The following is an 18,410-nucleotide window of genomic DNA, read 5'->3' on the forward strand; positions in this document are numbered from 1 at the left end:
CAGTGTGTCCATTGTACAAGAATGAAAGACAATTCAGTAAGCAGGGTGGGTCAAACACAAGGTTTGGGGATTCAAAGCTCAAAAAGGAAAGTAACATTAATGACATTCAGTGCATAAATGAGATGACAAAGCCAAGTGGTATTATTCAGACGTACCTGTAGATCATCAAGAGAAAGGTGTTCTCTGAACCATGAAAAGGAGTGAAAGCCTATGAAGCAGTAAGACTGGGCTGGGGTGGCAGCTAGAGAATAGCATACAAATGCAGCAGATCCAATTAGAAAGAAGCAGAAAGGGAAAAAGAAGTGAGAAATGCTAATCCCTTGACATCTCAGTCCATCTAGGCCCAAGGGGAAACAAAACATGAAGAATATGAAACAGCCCCAAGAGCTCCAGCTGGGACACAACAGGATAATCACGTGAACAGACTGATATGATATCTAATATAAACTTTCGTTGAAATTTCCCACCGTTTTTCTTTCTTATCTAAGCTAAAGAACACTTGTTAGATCTTCCCATGTATAATCCAGCAGAGCCACTGCTTTTCTCTGGTGCCACATAATACAAAGTGGGGGACTGGACTGAGAGGAACAAAACACAACATACACACTGTTCATAGAAAAAACAAAGAGTTTCCATCACTTCCTCTTTGATGAATTACTGTAAAAGTTCAATGAGAGGATTCCTCATTGCCTCCTCTATAACTCTCCTGTGATACAGTCCTTGTGACTGAAATATGTCCCTCTTCCCAGGAAGGTACTGGATGGAGTCCACACAGACTCACTTCAGCATAAGGGGATAATCTTCCTTTATTACCAATGACTGGACATAGGCTGAAGTAAAAGTGACCAAGGACAGTTAAAGCAGGTTCTCATTCTGACCCCACTTCAAAGACATTCTGAACTCCATGAGACTTCAGCCTGTGTTCCAGACACATCTTTCACAAAGTACTACACACTGGAATCTGCCCACACCTGTCTCCATGGTGGGTGCTACACTGGCACAAGCCTGAAACTGGCTCATGTGGAAAATCCAGAATAGCCAGGCTTACCTACTGTTACCTACAATTGCTGGTTTTGAATGAAACTGACTGAGGGCTCAGGACACCAAACATTCTTCCTGTTCATCAGTGTAACACAGATGTACACTATGCCTCTGCTCTTCTGACTTAAAAATACTAGTCCCTGAAATGAGTAACTGTGGGTATTTATATGTTAATACATACTTGGTAGGCTGTGACACCAGGGCATCCTTGTGCAGTCTGTAGCATGGGTAAACATTAAATGTACCAGGTTCCATTGAAACCCCTTCCACAGCGGCAAACTCCTTTTCAACCAAACCAAACATTTCCATCATTTTAAATCCTGGAAGGTATTGAAACATGTATTTTAATAATTTAAATTAATACTGCATTACAGTAAAAGACAAAAATTACATAGAAAGACAAAGCCAATTGTATCCCAGTTTCATTCACCATTTAATACCTGTTAGCATGAAGGGAAATTTATTGCCTCATATTGTGAAAATCACATAATGAAAATGATTCCATAAATCAGAAACAAAAATTAACACAAAAATACTGTACCTGCAAAATTATTGCCATCTTTAACTACCAATGGGCAGGCTGGAAAAGAAGAAAAGATATATTTAAGGATACAAGAGATGTCCTGCTGGGTCAGGACAATGATACACTCAGCCCAATACCAAGTACTCCATCCCCAGCAGCAGCAAAAGGAGATGCTGTTTAGAAAGGGCATGCAAACCTGGCCACTTGGCCACTCCATTCAGTTGACACTCCTCAGGGTCCACAAGAATTCTAGAAAAGATATTAAGGGGTACATTCCTATGTGATCCATATAATATCCTATTATGGATTTCTCGTCCATGAATTTGTCTAATCCTTCTAAGAAATTGTCTTCACAACCTCTTCAAACAATTCAAATTTGTTGGAAAAAGGCAACAAATTCACTGCCTGCTGCATAGAAAAAGAAAGTATGTCTTATGTCAGGTTTTAACCAAGTGTTTCCCAATTCTCCTTTTGCGAGCTTCTCCAGTCTAACCCCATCTGGAGTTCAGTTGTTACAGCTGGCATTTTCTGAACCTTTTCAAACTCCACAGTAGCTTTCACGAGCAAGAGAGACCAGAATTGCACACAGTCCTTAAGATGTGTGCACACATTTTAAATAGCTGTAAGTCTGATTTATATTTTTCTTTTGCCAGGGAAGAGCACACACTAATCTCCTTCATAAAAAGTGCCCTGGAAAATCAATAAGCCTCAAAGCACCATGTCAACCAAATACAGCACCTCAAGATACTTGTATTTGAAAATCACTTTCAGAATACAAGCACAAGTGACCAATAAATGCTACTGTTGAGTATTCTCATGTTCAACATTCTCTCTATGGTCAAAATCTCAGAATTGATGGTTCACAAGCAACATTTTTTGGGCTTACTAGCTCTGATAATTCAGAGTCTCATGATAACTCACAGCCCTGTGTACAAGACCTCCACACAATCACAAATTATCAGTTGTACATTTCCTCCTTCCTTACAAGGAAATATATTGTGGGCACACAACTAAAAGCATATGAATTATTGACCTCTAACCATTAGGTGCTGCTCTAGAATGTATTTCTGTTAATTTTCATAAAGATATTGAAATGGCTTTTTTGCAGATTTTAGACTTTGGGTGTGTTTTATGCTTTTCCTTAGGCTACAACTCAGTTACCTTCTCTCATAATACAAACATGAACGATTGGCTCTCCATTGATAAATTAACTATGTGACTTGAGTAATAATGAATGTAGCAAACTCTTACAGAGAGTTAAAGTAGCCTAAAAAAATAAAATATAAAAATAAAAAAATAAAAATATACTATAAAAATAAAACCTGAACTGTGTTTGACATCTGAAATAATTTTTTAACAACCAATGGCTGCATTCTGGATTTACAGCTAACAACCATTAATTATTTTGAAGTCCCAACACCTTCATTTCCGTAATCTTTTGTGGAAATAACATTGGAATTATAACATCAGCAGTAAATTACATTAAAAATATCAAGAATATCTCATAAAAGAAAATTATCAGTTATAACCCCCCCCCCCAGTATTTAGCAGTTATTTTAGAAGCAAACAGAAATCAAAGTGACTAACTTGCTGATGCAGTTTCACAAACAAAAGTGATCAGCTCATCTTCAATCTTTGTAAAGGCATCAAAGTCATCCACGAAGAAGACATGTCTTTCACTGGGCTTGCTGCCAATATTCACTAACTCTGAATAGTCGGCATCAACTACTCCAATGGCAAAAAAGCTGAAACCTGTAAAACAGAACAGAACACTCTTGTGAGACATTCATTTAGAGAGTGGAAATACAATATGAACACAACTGTATTTGCACTGGCTCCTTTCCTGATTAAATACAAAGGTGGGCATTTTATTATTATCCTATAGCACAAGAAAATTCACTTATGTAATCTAAATTAAAGCTAATACATTCTCTGTGAAATATTTCTTCTGGCTATTTATGCTTAATTAGTTAAATAAAGTTAAACCTTAAGCATTTTCTTATGACTACTCAGCAGTTTAAAGTTTTAGCATATGTTTAAATGCTTTCCTACACAAAAATATCCATGTATCACGTATATAATAAATACAAAGCAGAGAAATTAATTTCCTGTAGGTCCTCTGCAGATTTTCTGTCCCATACATTAATACATATAATATTTCAAGCCACTGCTGCCTCATGAGTGAACACTGAAATAAATGCATTCATTTCATCAGCAACTTAACTGCATTGGTTGAATCTGTTCTATATATTCAGCATGAATATATTTCGAAATCTGAGCCTGACTTCAAAGATTTAAATGAAATGGAAATTGTATCCTATATGTTTCAGGAGCAGCAAAATAGCTAAAAGTTTTTCAACATTTTCCTTTCCATAAAAGGTGAAGGAAAAAAAACCCTCTCTACATCAGGCTGAATCTATTTAATGGACATACTGTTCTCGTATGGCTCAGTCCCAAATTTACTCCAGTCAAGCAATATTATCTTTAAGTTTGACTGAAGCCCGGGGGCATTCATCACCTTCTGCAGAGCTTTTAGCATAAAAAAACTAATAAGAAATTACAGCAATATCTTCATGTCTCATCCAAGATCAGCACCTCTTCATGCCAGTCACTCTCACACAAGTCAGTACCTGCTCCAACCTATCTGCAGCCTCAGTGCACAGCACACTCAAGAGGAAAATGGAGAGGGGAACTCATTTGCCAAGGTGAGATGTCCCACTCAGCACCTGAACCCTCACAATACACCACCTCCTCTCAACGTTGTTGCCAGTCTAATAATTAATATATGCAACTGCAAGACTTACCTGAAAGCTGAACGATTTTTGTTCAGCTTAGACGTGACTCCCATTTATTCACAAATACAGGGTTTTTTTGGCTGCTACTTAAAACAAGTTGTGCAAACTCTACTATTTTATAATATGCTTTATTTATGAAGGCACTACACTCAGCATCTAGCAACACAACAAGGAGGCAGCCAAGCTGGACGATCACACCGGGTTTCAGGAATCAGTGATATACACTGGGAACTTCACAGCTCTCAAAGTTAAAAGCAAATAAAAAGCACAGATGTAATTTCATCTTAGGTTGCTTCGCACTAATAGGCAGATTGGCTTTTTCTTCCGACCTTTAGTTTTGTTCCATGTGGCACACTGTGGCCTTTGGGTTTTGACACAAATCTCTCCAACAATTAAATACTTAGACCCACAACACGATGTGGCTGCTTAAAGCTCTAAAATTGGTACTTTGAAAAAATTCCTAAACTTAATTAGTGTAACATGAGAGCAATCAATAACAGTAAAAGAACACGTGAAAGAATTTTAAAAGGACCTCTCGTATAGAAAACAAAATAGTTCAGTTTGCTCATAACCACAAGACTACACTTTATAGATGAGAATCCAGATTCTCAGGATCATATTCCCCAAATTCTTCACCCTGGGATCAATTCTATTGACTGTCACGTGATTTTAGCACTGCTGCCAAAATTAAAAATAATGCCATTAATCACCAAATATATCCAGAATCTAACCATATCCTAGTGTTATTCTGTTTTCTTTAACTTTGAAAATCTTCCTGGAGGAAAAGTTAATGCTTATCTCATGCCTACGCTTACACAGATATAAATAATGAGGGAAAAAAAAGGACATGCGAGTAGTTCTTAAAACTACACATTTTACCATCTAGTTGCATTTCTCTGGAGACTTTGTTCACGTCATCCTGCGATCGCCCATCAGTAATGACAACCAAAACCTTTGGAATGCCCCTTCTCATGCCTGCCTCTCCAGTAAACAAGACTTCTCTTGCATGTTTAATGGCTTTGCCTGAAACACAAAAATTGACAATTTACTTTCACTGAATATAAATACAGTTTCTAATGGTTTCTCGTAACTATCTTCTCAGGTTTATTTTTGTTATACATAAATAAAAAGAGAAATCTGCTGGGCCCTGGGTAGTCTGTCAACTAGTTCATTCTGTAGCTATTAAAATCAAGATTTAGAAAAGGTTAATTTTGACCCTAACCTTTGAAAATTTGATGGCTTCAGCCATCCATTTTTCAATCCAGAAGGTGAAGATCAAGAATATGAAATGTGTGGGTGTCCTGGTGTCAGCTGGGATAAAGTTAAATTTTTTCTTAGTTGCTGGTACAGTGCTGTATTTTGGATTCAGTGTGAGGATAATGTTGATAACACAAGGATGTATTGCTTGTGGTTGAGCAGTGCCCACCCTGAGTCAAAGCCTTTTCAGTGAGGCCTCTATCAGTGAGGAGCTGCACCAGAAGACTGGGGGAGAGCATGGCCAGGGCAGCTGACCTGAACTGGACAAAAGGATATTCCACACCATAAAACATCATGCCCAGTATATAAACTGGGGGGAGTTGGCCAGGAGGGGACAATCACTGCTCAGATGGGCTGGCCATCGGCCAGTGGTTGGTGAGCAACTGTACTGTACATCACTTGGTTTTCATGGGTTTCTTTCCTCTCTCTATCTCCCTTTTCGTTACTATTATCATTATATTTTACCTTATTTCAATTATTAAACTGTTCCACAGGTTTTAGCCTCTTCTGATTCTTCTGATTCTGCCCCCATCCCACCAGGGAGAGGGGCGGGGAGTGAGTGAGCACTGTGTGGTGTTCAGCTGCTGGCTGGGTTAGAGATAACAAAACCTTCCTTTTCTGGATTGTAGGGCACAGTCCACGTAACAACTGAGAGCGCCATTGTAGTACATGGAAAACGTGTTATTTTGATAATACTGAGACTGGATGCAATGCAACAGCTGCAAGAAATTTCTGTGCAGCCTGAGAATAATGAAACGTATGGTTTCCAACGAAAACAAATTTTAACCCTTTCAGGACTCATCTTCAATTTCTGCACATCAGAAAGTTATCCTAAGGGATTAATTAAAATGCAACCTCATTCAGTTAACAGACATTTTCCCCCAACCCTGTCTTAAACATCCCACTGAGGCTTAACCGTCCTGGCTTATAACCAAACAGACCCTCCACTCTGTCCAGTTTTCGACATGCTCTGTGAGCTCCCTCCCACCCTCTCTCCCCTCCCACTTTTCTATCCATTTACCAAGCTGACTTTGTATTACTCCACCTTCCACTGTCCCCAGAGTCATTTTCTTTTGCCCAGCTGCCTCTCTCTCTGCCTCCCTGATCCTTGCCATCACTGTTGGTCAGTGGGGTGAACACATAGCAGGGTGAAGGGGCTGAAGGGTGTAAACTGCAGATTGCAAAGACTTTCTAATTTCAGTGCCCAACCTTTCATCTCCAGTGAGGACACACCATGTTCTCACTGTTTTTGCACTGATTAATTAAGCCACTTAGCTAATGGGAAAGAAACATCACACAGCAGTAGGGAGAAAATCTTCCTCACAGTCATGACCTTTCTCACCTGTTTTTGTATTTCCTCCTTTGTAGGCTATTCGCTGAATAGCTTCAAGAAGAGTCTCTTTTGTTCTGTATGCATTCAATTTAAATTCTGTCCTGGGATCATCACTAAACTGAATTATTGCCACCTGTGCACACAGAAGATGTTCATTACAAAAGCACCACCCAGTGCATAAGCAAAAAGTGAATCTGAGCATTTAAAACAAGGATTTATCTTGTAACTTTGCTTCATCCTTCAACTGAAGCCAGATTTTTTTTTTCTCTTTAAGAAAGCTTTCACTAAATAAAGTTTGATTTTACTCTCTGAAACCTTGGCAAACATCTAACACTTTCTGGTTTCATTTTGCAGCAAACAGGATGAGAAAAGTAATACCTGCTTTGGCAAAGCACTCTCAGTCAAGCCCCAAAGCAAAATTCTGGTTACAGCTGCTCACACATGTACAGTTATTCATACACAGAACTGCAGGGACTTTATCCAGTCTCCACAAATCAATAGCTGCGCTTCAGTAACTCAAGCTAGAGAGCAAGACTGAAGCAAGTAATAGAAAGATTCAAGAACATATTCTGAAATATTGCCTCTCTCAAATATGATGCTACGTGAGTTCAGACCCTGTGTTTCAATATTACACACTAAACCCCTACAACTCACAAAGCATACATTGAATTTCATGTTCTATAAATGGTGCCTCTGATTTAAAAGGAGCTATTATGCTTAAGCTTGTACCTAAGTTTCTGAAGCACCGTGAACTATATTCTTGGAAAATAGCTGTATAGGAAACAGTAAAAACTAAGTATTTTTCAGGGTTTGGAAAAGTTAAAATTAATTTTCCAATGCTATCCTGAACCATGTATTATACAGGTAACACAATAGTAATATTTTTGCCAATAATTTGTTCAGGAGCAGATTCAAACATCTCTCTAAACAAATACATAAATAGAACAATCATTGTAAACACTATGGTTTATTTCAAGTACTGTAGATTCTCTAGAGCACCTGATTTTAAATAAAAGAATCTTTACTTTTCCCTATCAGTGCCATTTTTAGCTTATTTAGAAATCAACTCCATAGTGAGTACCAATACCAAAAGTGTTAACACAGCATAATTGTCATTGGAATGATTTAGAGGAGACTGAAATTATACCTAGCCTTCATGTTACCAAAATTCATATCACAAAATTTATCATATGTTGTGCATAAAAAGGTATTGAAAAAAAGCTACTGTCCTTAAACAGTTTATACTTTCACAAGATTTGTGAAATTATGTCAGTTACTTTTTGATTCATTTCACTTCTGGTGGTTGTCTAAAATAACCTGCCAAGTCCATGCACCCTCCATCTCTCTACATTTGATTACCTGTGTTCCATCAGGACCAATCTTATCCAAAGCTCCAACAGTGCTATAGAGAAAGCTTATTATTTTATTGAAATTGTCATCTCCAATACTCCATGACCCATCCACCAGGAATGCCAGGTCAGCTTTGGCTGCTTTGCACACTGAGAAAGAAAAGAAAGAATTTTTGAATTAGAGCAATGCCTCAACTCCTCAAAAAATCTCATAAATCACTTAAGAAAATGCAACTGTCATGAAAAGCCCTTGTTAAATGTTAGTTAATAGCGCTTTAGCAAACAGACCTGCTGGCATTGACTGCAGTGCAGGTGTAGAACCAGCTGAGCTCTGCAATGGGTGAATTATCTGCACTGATAGATCCTATCACAGAATACACTTCAAGGCCATAGTGGTTCTTTAAAGTCTGGCTAGCCATTTTTATTTTTATTTAGCTTTTTAAGTAAACTCCCACATGAACTTGTATGATGCCAGACTCCTAGTGTGAGACAGAAAGCAAGATTAGAGAATCTTGACTGTGGAAGTTCCCAGAGAGAAATTAATCCATTGAAAAAGTTACCCTAAGTTCTGTAGTATCTAACGCACTTCAACTGCACTATGTAGGACCAATGCAGGTTTCACCCATCTCAGTGTTGTTGTAGCAAATGCATTTTTAAGATCCGCTCCCCACAGGTCTAAAATACTGTCAGAAGCAGAAAAACATTGCACCAACACCTTAAAATTACTATAAACTCACACATGCAGCACTTACCCTCTTTTGCAGGCGGGATTGTAGGTGGGGGAGGTGGTGTTGAAGGTGTTGTTGGTGGTTGAGTTGGAAGTGGTACTGGAGAATAAAAAGAAGGAATATTCAAGCATGCTTAAAAGCCCAATATATTCTATCTGTAATAAATTTTCTACTCATTTTCTACTCATCTCCACATTTAAAATTAATTTTCTCTAATTTACTGGTTAAGCAATTGGAGATAAATATAGGTGAGTGTGTGCAAGTAATGTCCTCCTCTTCTGACCACCCAAGAAAGGATACTACTACTACAAAACAATTAATGGCTGTATTTCAACGTGAATGATACAATGATACAGCTGAACTACTACTGGAACTGCCCCTTTTTAATAAAGTTTCTCCAGTGTAGCAGACCATGTGACAGCCCTATTTTTGACCTAGAATGCTTAATTCATTTTTTAAAAGGTCAGTGTCCTTTCCTTTTCTGATCACAGTCAGTCCTCAGTAAGGTAGCTGTCTACGCACCCTGGAAGGAAGACGGTATTAGTCCTGCAGTCCAAAATACAAAGTTATAAAGCAAGCCAGTGCCTGCACTCAGAGCAGATCACAAACTGCCCTTTTCAAGATTTTTCTGAATTTGGTGAAAGACCTTGTTATGTTTCCAGCTAGAAACACAGCTCCAACCACAGCTCTACAGGACTGTGGCTTTGTTGCCTGCAGCAACTTCTACTAAGGTTATTCTATAGAGTTTCTGAAAACGTCCTTCACTCTTCTCCTGAAAATTAACTTTGGATGACAATCTTGCAGAGACCAAGCTGAATATCCAATCACTGACTGACAGCTTTGCTGACTGCAAGAGCTCTATTTAGTGCCTTTCAATACAGCCCAGCTGAATTCTCAGAGATAACATGCACATGTGTTGATTTCCACAACTCTATGTAAGGAAAAGCTTCTGCTTTTGTTCAAGGGCATTTTTCCCATTTTTATGCAATGCATTCAGCGTAAGAAGCCGCAGGTGACAGAATATCAGTCCTTCAAGTAAGACTAAACTTGTTATTTGCTATAACACGTAAATTACATTTATAAACAACTGGCATAGATATAACAATCTGAGAGAAGGCTTTTGCAAAAGATTAGTGCAAACAGGATTCATTATGAGCCTCATGTCCACATCCAAGTGGACTCCCACTGCAGTGATGGGGATTTTCCCACTGGCTTCAATAAGATACAGGGCTAAGACTGAACACCTACAAGGAACTAATGCCCAGGACATCCATGGTCACAGCAACCCAGGAACAGACCCATTTAGAAAGGGTCACGTCTGCTGTAAGGTGACTTGAAAGGCTGCTCTGAGCACCAGAGAGGTACAGGTCACCCTGCAGACTTTCTTTCTTTGACAAGTTTCCCTCTGAGGTGATACAAGAATTTGTCCGCATCACAAACCATCTTTCTCAGATGGACATGTAGGCCAAGGTGTGTTCTTCCTCATGCTTTCTAACTCCCTTAACTTCAGAGCTCCCTAAATGCATTCCCCAAAAAAGCTGGAGAAGCTTGGCTTGTTCCTCAGTGCCCTGAAAATGAGCCCTGGACAACTGAGCAGTGGAGTCATGCACCTGTGCAAGTTTTTCCTCTGTGAAACCAGAAGTGTGGGAGGAAGAGAAGAAAAGTATAAACATGACCTATCCCAAGAGAAAGGTAACAGCATTGTGGTGTACCGCAATACAGTCTGAAAAGAAAAGTACCACTGAGACTGGAAACAGGCTCAAAGAAAGATGATGTTGAAATATTTGTTCTGTTATTCCTGTACTTTGTTTTGCAGTATTTTGAACTCATAAGAGCAAGATATTGCCTTCATAAATAGTTGTGATGTGGGTTTTTTTGTTTGTTACTCATGTGTTACTGAGAATAATAATAAAAAAAGGTTGCTTGGTTTGTTTTAAAATACTTAAGTAGATTAAGTATCAACATCCCATTTAGTTGTAAATTATTCAAACACTGGTAAAATTTTATTAAATACCAAGAGCTGCACAGCACATAAAACCTTCTCTGTTTACTTCGTTTTTCTGTATTTTTTCCCTGAAGTCACAGATATTCAGAGTATCCCCTGGTGAGACTTTTTATGAAGAAAGCTAAGCCCTCCCTGTTTCATTCTCATTAAGAAGTACAATACAGTTGGTGAATGTGACTTCACAAACAATTCACAGCAGTGGGGCAAGAATCCTGCACCTCTGTGGAGGAGTCATAATGTAGTTGAAAAATTAAAAGCTCAGCTAAAGGAAGCTGTGGGAATGGCACATCTGTGGGCAAAGGGCAGAACACGAGAAGCAATAAAGCATAATCCCTGCTGGCTGAACTCTGTTTTACTCACACGTTGTCTCCATGATGCTTACAGCAGGGCCCTCGATCTCCTGAAGCTGTGTATGCACACTGATCTTATACTCAGTTCCAGGCATCAGCTCAAAGAAACAATGTCTAGGTGTCCCTCCACCAAGATTTACTTCTCGCTTTTTTCCATCTGGAATTACGAAAGAAACCATTAAAATATTTGTTTTACTGTTTTGATGAATAATGTAATTTAAGTCCTAAATAAGAGGGGGATATGACAGCAGATGAAGGGCAAGTGGTTGACATAAATTAATAAACTACATGCTGCCTTATTTTTAGAAATTCGCCTCTGTGCAGAGGTCCCTGTAAAATTTAATTCTTCATATTAAATAGGAGCTGAGAAACATCTTCAGAAAAAAAAATGAATTTCAGCCCCTGCACTGAAGTTAATGAAAACCACTAACACTGCCATCAATGGGCTTTGAATCTGTTCCTAAATTATCATTCTAATTGGGAATTGTTGCATTATGTAGTTCTATGGCAACCTTTGTCAATGCTTCTGGTTTTCAGAGTCTGTAATGTGCTTAGTAATTACACTAGAGACTGAACAAGATGTTGTATTCCACTAGTAACCACTTAATGAGATGGTTAAGGAATAGTGTTTACACGGTTCCAAAATTAATTCTACTTAATTCTGAATTGGAAAGCATGTTGTCAATGGAAAAAGCCAGGGTACTGGAAATAGAATGAGGCGTGTTTTAATAATAAAAACTTCAGCACAGTTCAAAATCTGTAGCAGAAAGAAGTGAAACACAAGTAACTGATCTCACATCTTACAGTGAATATACAAAAAATGCCAAACAGTCCTTCACTGCCAAGGAGAAAACACCTGGCGTTTATCAGATGTTACACTAGTATAAAAATAACTGATCACTCCCTGAATGAGACACACACCCAATTTGACAATCAAATCCCATCATGATAGATGCTAATAAGGAACATTTGTTCACACTCTCCCTCGTTCTGCTCACAGTTAGGTGCTCTTGGCTCAGTTAAAACAATTCTGGCAGTTCTATATGAAGAAAGCAGAATGTTGGCAAGCTCCCAGATCAGAGGGAAGTCTGTGCTGTCTTGTGCCAGCCAAGGTCTCTGCTGTCTGAGCAGCTTGTCTGTATTCCAGACCTTCAAACAAACCCTACTGCCATCCACTTGCCATGCCACAGAAAGGCCATTACGTTTTTGCCACCAAATCAGTGTTATTTTTCACGGTACCTTTAATACATGCCAATCAGTGGCCCTTCTCCTAAGTTATCCAAAGTTTTAAATTTATCACCATTCAATTTATGACTGATGTCCCCTTGGGATAAGAGAGGTAGTCTGCACTAGTAGTGACATCCCCTTAATGTCTTCTGGCTACACCTGAGAATAAGTGAGATGGAAGAGGCTGCAATCAACCCTCCACAAAGTCAGTGATAAAAGCATCAAGACACCTTGTGCAGCTCCATAAAAACATGTCCTGTTTGCCCAGATGAGTAACGTTACTACAAGCTAAAATGAACAATCAACAGAAGGAGAACAGACAAAACTGGACGTTGTTCTGACTCTGGGAGCATGCTCTGGATTCATTCAGTGCTTTCCTTACCCTTCTACCCTCCTCTCCTGTCCATCTTAATCCTACAGAGCTGTTGCTGATGGTTTATTTATAAACCTAGATGTATTCAGTTCATCCTTTATCCATCTTCTTCTCCTCACACCAGTGAAAACCTCAGGCGGTCATCTATCTTCTACTGATTGATGAAAGCGCCTTCCATAAAAAGCACAAGTTATCAAGAGCTGTTTGATGGAAAAGGACAGGAATGCTACTTTTACTCCTGAAAGTTTCAGTGTGTACACAACTCTCTTCTGTCATTTCCAGTATTTCAGGAGTCAGTCTACAGGTCCGACTGCACACAATTCCTTAGCTCTGCAATTCAGATCTCTGCACTGGGATGTAGCTGATTATCAAATTATTTAGTAACTTACCCACAAGTGACTCTATAACTACCCTGTATGCAGTAGCATGTCTGTGGAGCTGCCACTGAGCACACAGACTGGTCATGCGGACTTGATAGGAATCCAGATTTGTCACACCCAGGTACACTGAAAATTAAATACAAAAATTTTAGATTTAGGCCTCTAATATACATACTAGGAAAAAAATGATAAAATAACTATAATGAAACACATATGCCAATTCATTTTTAACAAATAATTTCCATAACTGCTTAAAAACAATCAAGAAAATCCAAGACAGAATTTAAAAACAGTTTGAAACTTTAGTTTACTCAGTTAAGACTAAATAATAAACACTGCTAAAAAATTCAGTTACTAAAAATAAGTATAAAAGCATCATAATAGTATCAGCATTTCTGTCAAAATTCAGTTTTAAATTGAGCTTTAGATACATATAGACCAAATAAAATTATATATATAGAGCCAGAAAAAATAGATTGGACAGACTTTTCATTAAAGAAATTTATATCTACTATTAGACAAATATATTTTTGGCTGATAAATAATATCTACTTTATGACCTCTGTCTTGATAATATCTAGCAGATAACTTTAAAGCCTGATATAGCTGCATAGAAAGAAGGACTTTCATTTCAGGAAAATTATTTTTACACAACTGAGAGAGTCTTCCCTGTGTAAATTTCTTCAGGGAGCTTCACAAACCCATATTTATAACAAAAAGCAGCCTGTAGAGATCTGAACAGCATGAAATCTTTCTTACAGGTTTTAGCTACGCCTGTTAGGGCATCACTGAAGCCTGTTGAGTACGAAGCAAATACTTTAACACTGTACTCCGTTCCACTGAAGAGATTTAGAATCAGAATGGTATTAATATCATCCCCTACAAAGGTCTCCAACGCAGGACCAGGAACTGCAAAAAGTGAAATAAATTAGAAAATCATTTTTTCATCCACTGAATCAGATACACCCAAAAATAGTGCTCCTAAAGTTACTGCTATTTTTTTGCCCCCTTTTTTTTTTATCATACACAAAAACAAATACACTCTCCTCAATTCTTGCATGGATAGAAAATGCAAACACACTTGGGAAATTCAGCAGTGGGATTCATTAAGGCAGAGCTAGACACTGGCATCTGTTAAGACCCTTTTGTTCTGCTTCACCCAGTTACTACTGCTCTAAATAGGCAGCCAAGGATCTCCTCAGTCTGATGGTGTGCCAGGAGCAACAGGGGGGACAGCAGATGCCAGCCAGCAATACAGTCCCTCGGGGGATGTTATACAATAGCATTATTTAATGTTGTGCAAAAATGATAATGAAAATAGAAAAGAATAAAACTTTCCCAAATCAGAACAGCAAACAGCTCCTTTGTCATCTCCCCTAGTTGTTCTGGATGCACTTCAGAAGCCAGGCAGCAGTATTGTCTTTGGACAGTGTTTTAGTCCCTTAACGGTCACACATTTGTGTTTTGTCCTCAATAGAGGACCCTTTTTTCTAAAGAAATCTGGGGAATTTGGTTGCCTTGTCTAGTTGCAAAGTGCAGGTGGGCAAAGGATGCAGCACACACAAAATGGGCACCGAATAAAATGTCAAGTGTTTGGGAAGAAACTAAAACTTGGTATTGTGAGGGGAAGGAAGTTGAAGAATAGGAGAAAACAGAAGAGAGGAAAAGGAAGAGAGCAAAGATAGTCTTTGAAATAAATAGTCATGGTAAACTGACATAAAAGGAAAGACTGAAAGAGTTGGGATTGATCAGCCTTCAGATGGGAAGATATTAGGAAAGACACTTCCACAGTGACAGTAGTAAAAAACTAGAAGAGATGCATAGAGCAGTTTTAAAATCTCCATCCCTGGAGATATTACAAACTCCACTGGATAAGGTTCAGCAAAACCTGTTCCAAGTTGGCCCCGTTTTGTTCAGGGAGTTGGACCAGATGATCTCTAGAGATCTCCCCCAACCTGCATCATTCTGTGATTATGAAACTTTCATATTCAAAACTCAAGACACCTAAGTAAATGGCACTTTCAAGGCTGTAAGTGTAACTGGGAGATTTAAGTACAAAATTCAGTAAAAGGTGATGTCAAGACTTCGTATAGTCAGAAGCAACCACAAAAAAGATCAGTTTAAAAACTCACTGTTGATAGGTTTGTAGACAACTCTGTAACCCATTGTTGTTGATGGTGGGGCATCCCAACTGATGCGCAATCTGTTGTACCACTCATCTGAGACACGTAAATTTCTAGGAGCAGACAGGGGTACTAAAAGGAAACCAAACTGGGTTTTTACAAGTTTATCTCACACAAGCACATACAGAAAAATCAACACATGGAAAAAAAAAAACGTGATACCCAATACTCTCAGATTGACAGGTAAAATTACCACGATGAAACCTTTGATCAAATTCGTCCTTTGAATTCAATCAATGGATTAATTATGAACTCTGATCAACAATAATTTTTTAAATTAATTACAAACTTCTTGAAAAAAATTATCTTACTTTTTTTTTCTAAAAACATAAGATAGAGATAATTATATACTGCATAGTTTCTTCTGATCCAAGTGCACTAAAGTTTTTAATGCATAAATCATGCTCTTTTGAACACTTAATCGTATCAAATGGAATTAAAGGAATCATTTACAAGGGATTGAAGTCTATGCACAAATAGCACTTCAATATAGGCAGAAATTATGTAAATTAGTAGAATAATTCAATAAAACTATACTATTTTGACTAGTAGTGCACAACAAGATGATTTTTTTCAATATCCAGTAGAGAAGAAACTAGAACTACATCTGAGTAATCTTTTGGTACTTGGTCAGAACTCTAGAAATAATGCAACCACTTTTATAAGAACTTCAGCAGCATTTCTAATGACTTTTAGGAAGTAATGATCTCGCACAAAAGAAAATCTAGCAGTACAATGGTTGGTTTGATATCATCTCAGCAGGCATTGTTTATTTTCTGTATCAGTTCACTTGTCCTTGGTGGGTTAGCAGCTTTTTTACTCAAAAGGTTTCTGGAAATGCACAGTATTTCAATATAAAATACAACTTGCTAGTTAGAAGAAACCCATTGTTTATAAGTCAATCAACTGAGATTTATATAAAGTTCAAGTCCTGTAAGTCATAAGCCCACATTTATACATTACCTACAGCCAAGGGAAAAAGGCCACAAGAGTAAGCCTTTCCTCATGCATATCCTGCCCAAAGATAGGCAGAAAGTTTGTACTTACAAGTTTTGCCAGGAGCTGAGACACTGACTCCTTCCCCATCAGCATAGATGGGAGTTATGGTAACTTTGTATTCTGTATCAGACAGCAGAGGGTGAAGCAGAAGAGTGTTTTGTCTCCCAGGCACCATCACCTGAAGGGTCAGAAAAAGCAGAAACAACCAAACTTAAAGACGGAGTCAAAAACTTTTTCTATCTTACATCATCTCTGACTCTTCATTCCACTAGCATTGCTGTATAGCTTGCATTTTCAAATATTCTTGATGTTCTACAGTAAAATAAAATAATTACATGATCCACCCTTTTAACAGATCTACTGCTGTACCCAAAAAGAATAAAAAGGAGAATGTGCCTGTGGGATAACACCATTTTATATTAAACCTATGAGTCACTACAGCTCCATAAACCATTAATACTACATGGATAGTTAGTACTTCAACACTTTTACTGTAGAGACAAAATATATCCTCTATTTTTGTTTATTCTGTGACATCTCTAGATTTTCTGAAGCTATGCACATTAACAAAGGTTGATTGCTGTGTTCTTTGGAAACAAAATTCTCCTTCCCTGGAAGGAAGGAAAATCAGTTCATGAGATTGGGAAGCACTGAACTGAACAAGCAGGAATAAAACATGTTTGTCTCATCTGCATCTGGTCTGGGAACAAGCAAATGAAGGCAGATATTTAGGAGAGAAAGTAGGAGTACATCCCACAAGTACAAGAGGATCCCAGACTGCTGTGAAACATGGAAGATCTGCAGCAGAAGTCCAACCAGAAAACCTGCTAGAAGTAGAGAAGTTGTAGAAATTTCTCCAGGCAGTTTTTGGTGTTCTAGAGTAAATGTTACAACTCACTGAATTAAGCACAGTAAAAGGTTTCCCCATAAGCAGCTACTTCTAAAACTCTTCAATAGATTATTGTATTTAGCCAGAGCTGCAAAAAGCAGTGTCACAATGGTGGTGGGTAGAGGTGCCAAGCAAAGCCTTGCAATCGCCTAAATTGTCAGTAAAATTTTAATCTCAGAAAGACTCCAAACCCTGAGTGGGAGCCACCTAAGTGGGAGCACATGGAGTGGGCGTGGTAAAAAAAGAGAAACTAGTCCTCTGTTTCCTGCACAGACACCTGTGCTCTGAAGTGATGCTGTTGGAAGAGACAGTGAATTCACAGTGAAGTGTGAATCTACCCCCTGAGCCAGCAACGGCACATATTTGGCAAGAAGCTGAGAGAACCTTAAGCCCATTAATCTTAGGGGGAAAAGCATTCTGCTGTTTCAAAGAAGACTGATGCATGTGATGATGGCAAAGTTTTGAAGCATATACACAAGACTAGAAAGGTCCCTCCGGTTTCAAAACTCCAGGATACATTCAAACTATTTCTAATTTTGGCAAGTGATACAAAGAAGAAAATTTATCTAGTACACACAGGTGTTGAGATTTGTCAAAGAGTGCTTCATTCTTTGATCAAAACTGGACTTAAACCATCTAAGTACATGTGCGTAAAAGATTCCCATGTCCCTCTTCCATACATACACTCAAAACATACAAACCAAGTTTCTGAAAAAAAGCCCCAACTTTTTTTGTTTTTTAGGGAAGAGGATGCAAGCACTGAGAACTCTCTCCTTTCCACATGTGCATATCAGAGACCTCCTACAGACCAATACAGTTTTCAGCAGTGAGAAACATTTCTGGCTTTAAAGAAGAGAAAAAATGTGATCTTTCCAGTATGTACAGCACACCCAAGAACATACATGCAATTCAGGGCTTGACCTTTCTGTATTCTATTACATTTTCTAGTCTCTGATTTTCAGCCAATTGCATCAAGAA

General features: G+C 38.3%; 1 protein-coding gene across 1 annotated transcript in view; it reads right to left on the reverse strand.

The window, feature by feature from the left end:
- COL14A1 (collagen type XIV alpha 1 chain) overlaps positions 1 to 18,410 on the reverse strand; it is a 110,572-nt gene that overhangs the window by 35,918 nt on the left and 56,244 nt on the right. Inside the window, exons 20-31 of the mRNA XM_027884918.1 lie at positions 16,592 to 16,721; positions 15,494 to 15,616; positions 14,121 to 14,270; positions 13,371 to 13,487; positions 11,392 to 11,538; positions 9,051 to 9,125; positions 8,309 to 8,448; positions 6,959 to 7,082; positions 5,239 to 5,382; positions 3,152 to 3,316; positions 1,583 to 1,621; positions 1,223 to 1,361 (exon numbers count right to left, since the gene is read on the reverse strand). Coding sequence (XP_027740719.1) covers positions 1,223 to 1,361; positions 1,583 to 1,621; positions 3,152 to 3,316; positions 5,239 to 5,382; positions 6,959 to 7,082; positions 8,309 to 8,448; positions 9,051 to 9,125; positions 11,392 to 11,538; positions 13,371 to 13,487; positions 14,121 to 14,270; positions 15,494 to 15,616; positions 16,592 to 16,721 — 1,493 coding nt within the window. The remainder of the gene's footprint in view (positions 1 to 1,222; positions 1,362 to 1,582; positions 1,622 to 3,151; positions 3,317 to 5,238; positions 5,383 to 6,958; positions 7,083 to 8,308; positions 8,449 to 9,050; positions 9,126 to 11,391; positions 11,539 to 13,370; positions 13,488 to 14,120; positions 14,271 to 15,493; positions 15,617 to 16,591; positions 16,722 to 18,410) is intronic.

Source organism: Empidonax traillii, unplaced genomic scaffold (assembly GCF_003031625.1).
Source record: "Empidonax traillii isolate 1590-97213 ecotype Southwest subspecies unplaced genomic scaffold, ASM303162v1 scaffold157:size2224338, whole genome shotgun sequence".
In the NCBI taxonomy this organism is placed as follows: Eukaryota; Metazoa; Chordata; class Aves; order Passeriformes; family Tyrannidae; genus Empidonax; species Empidonax traillii.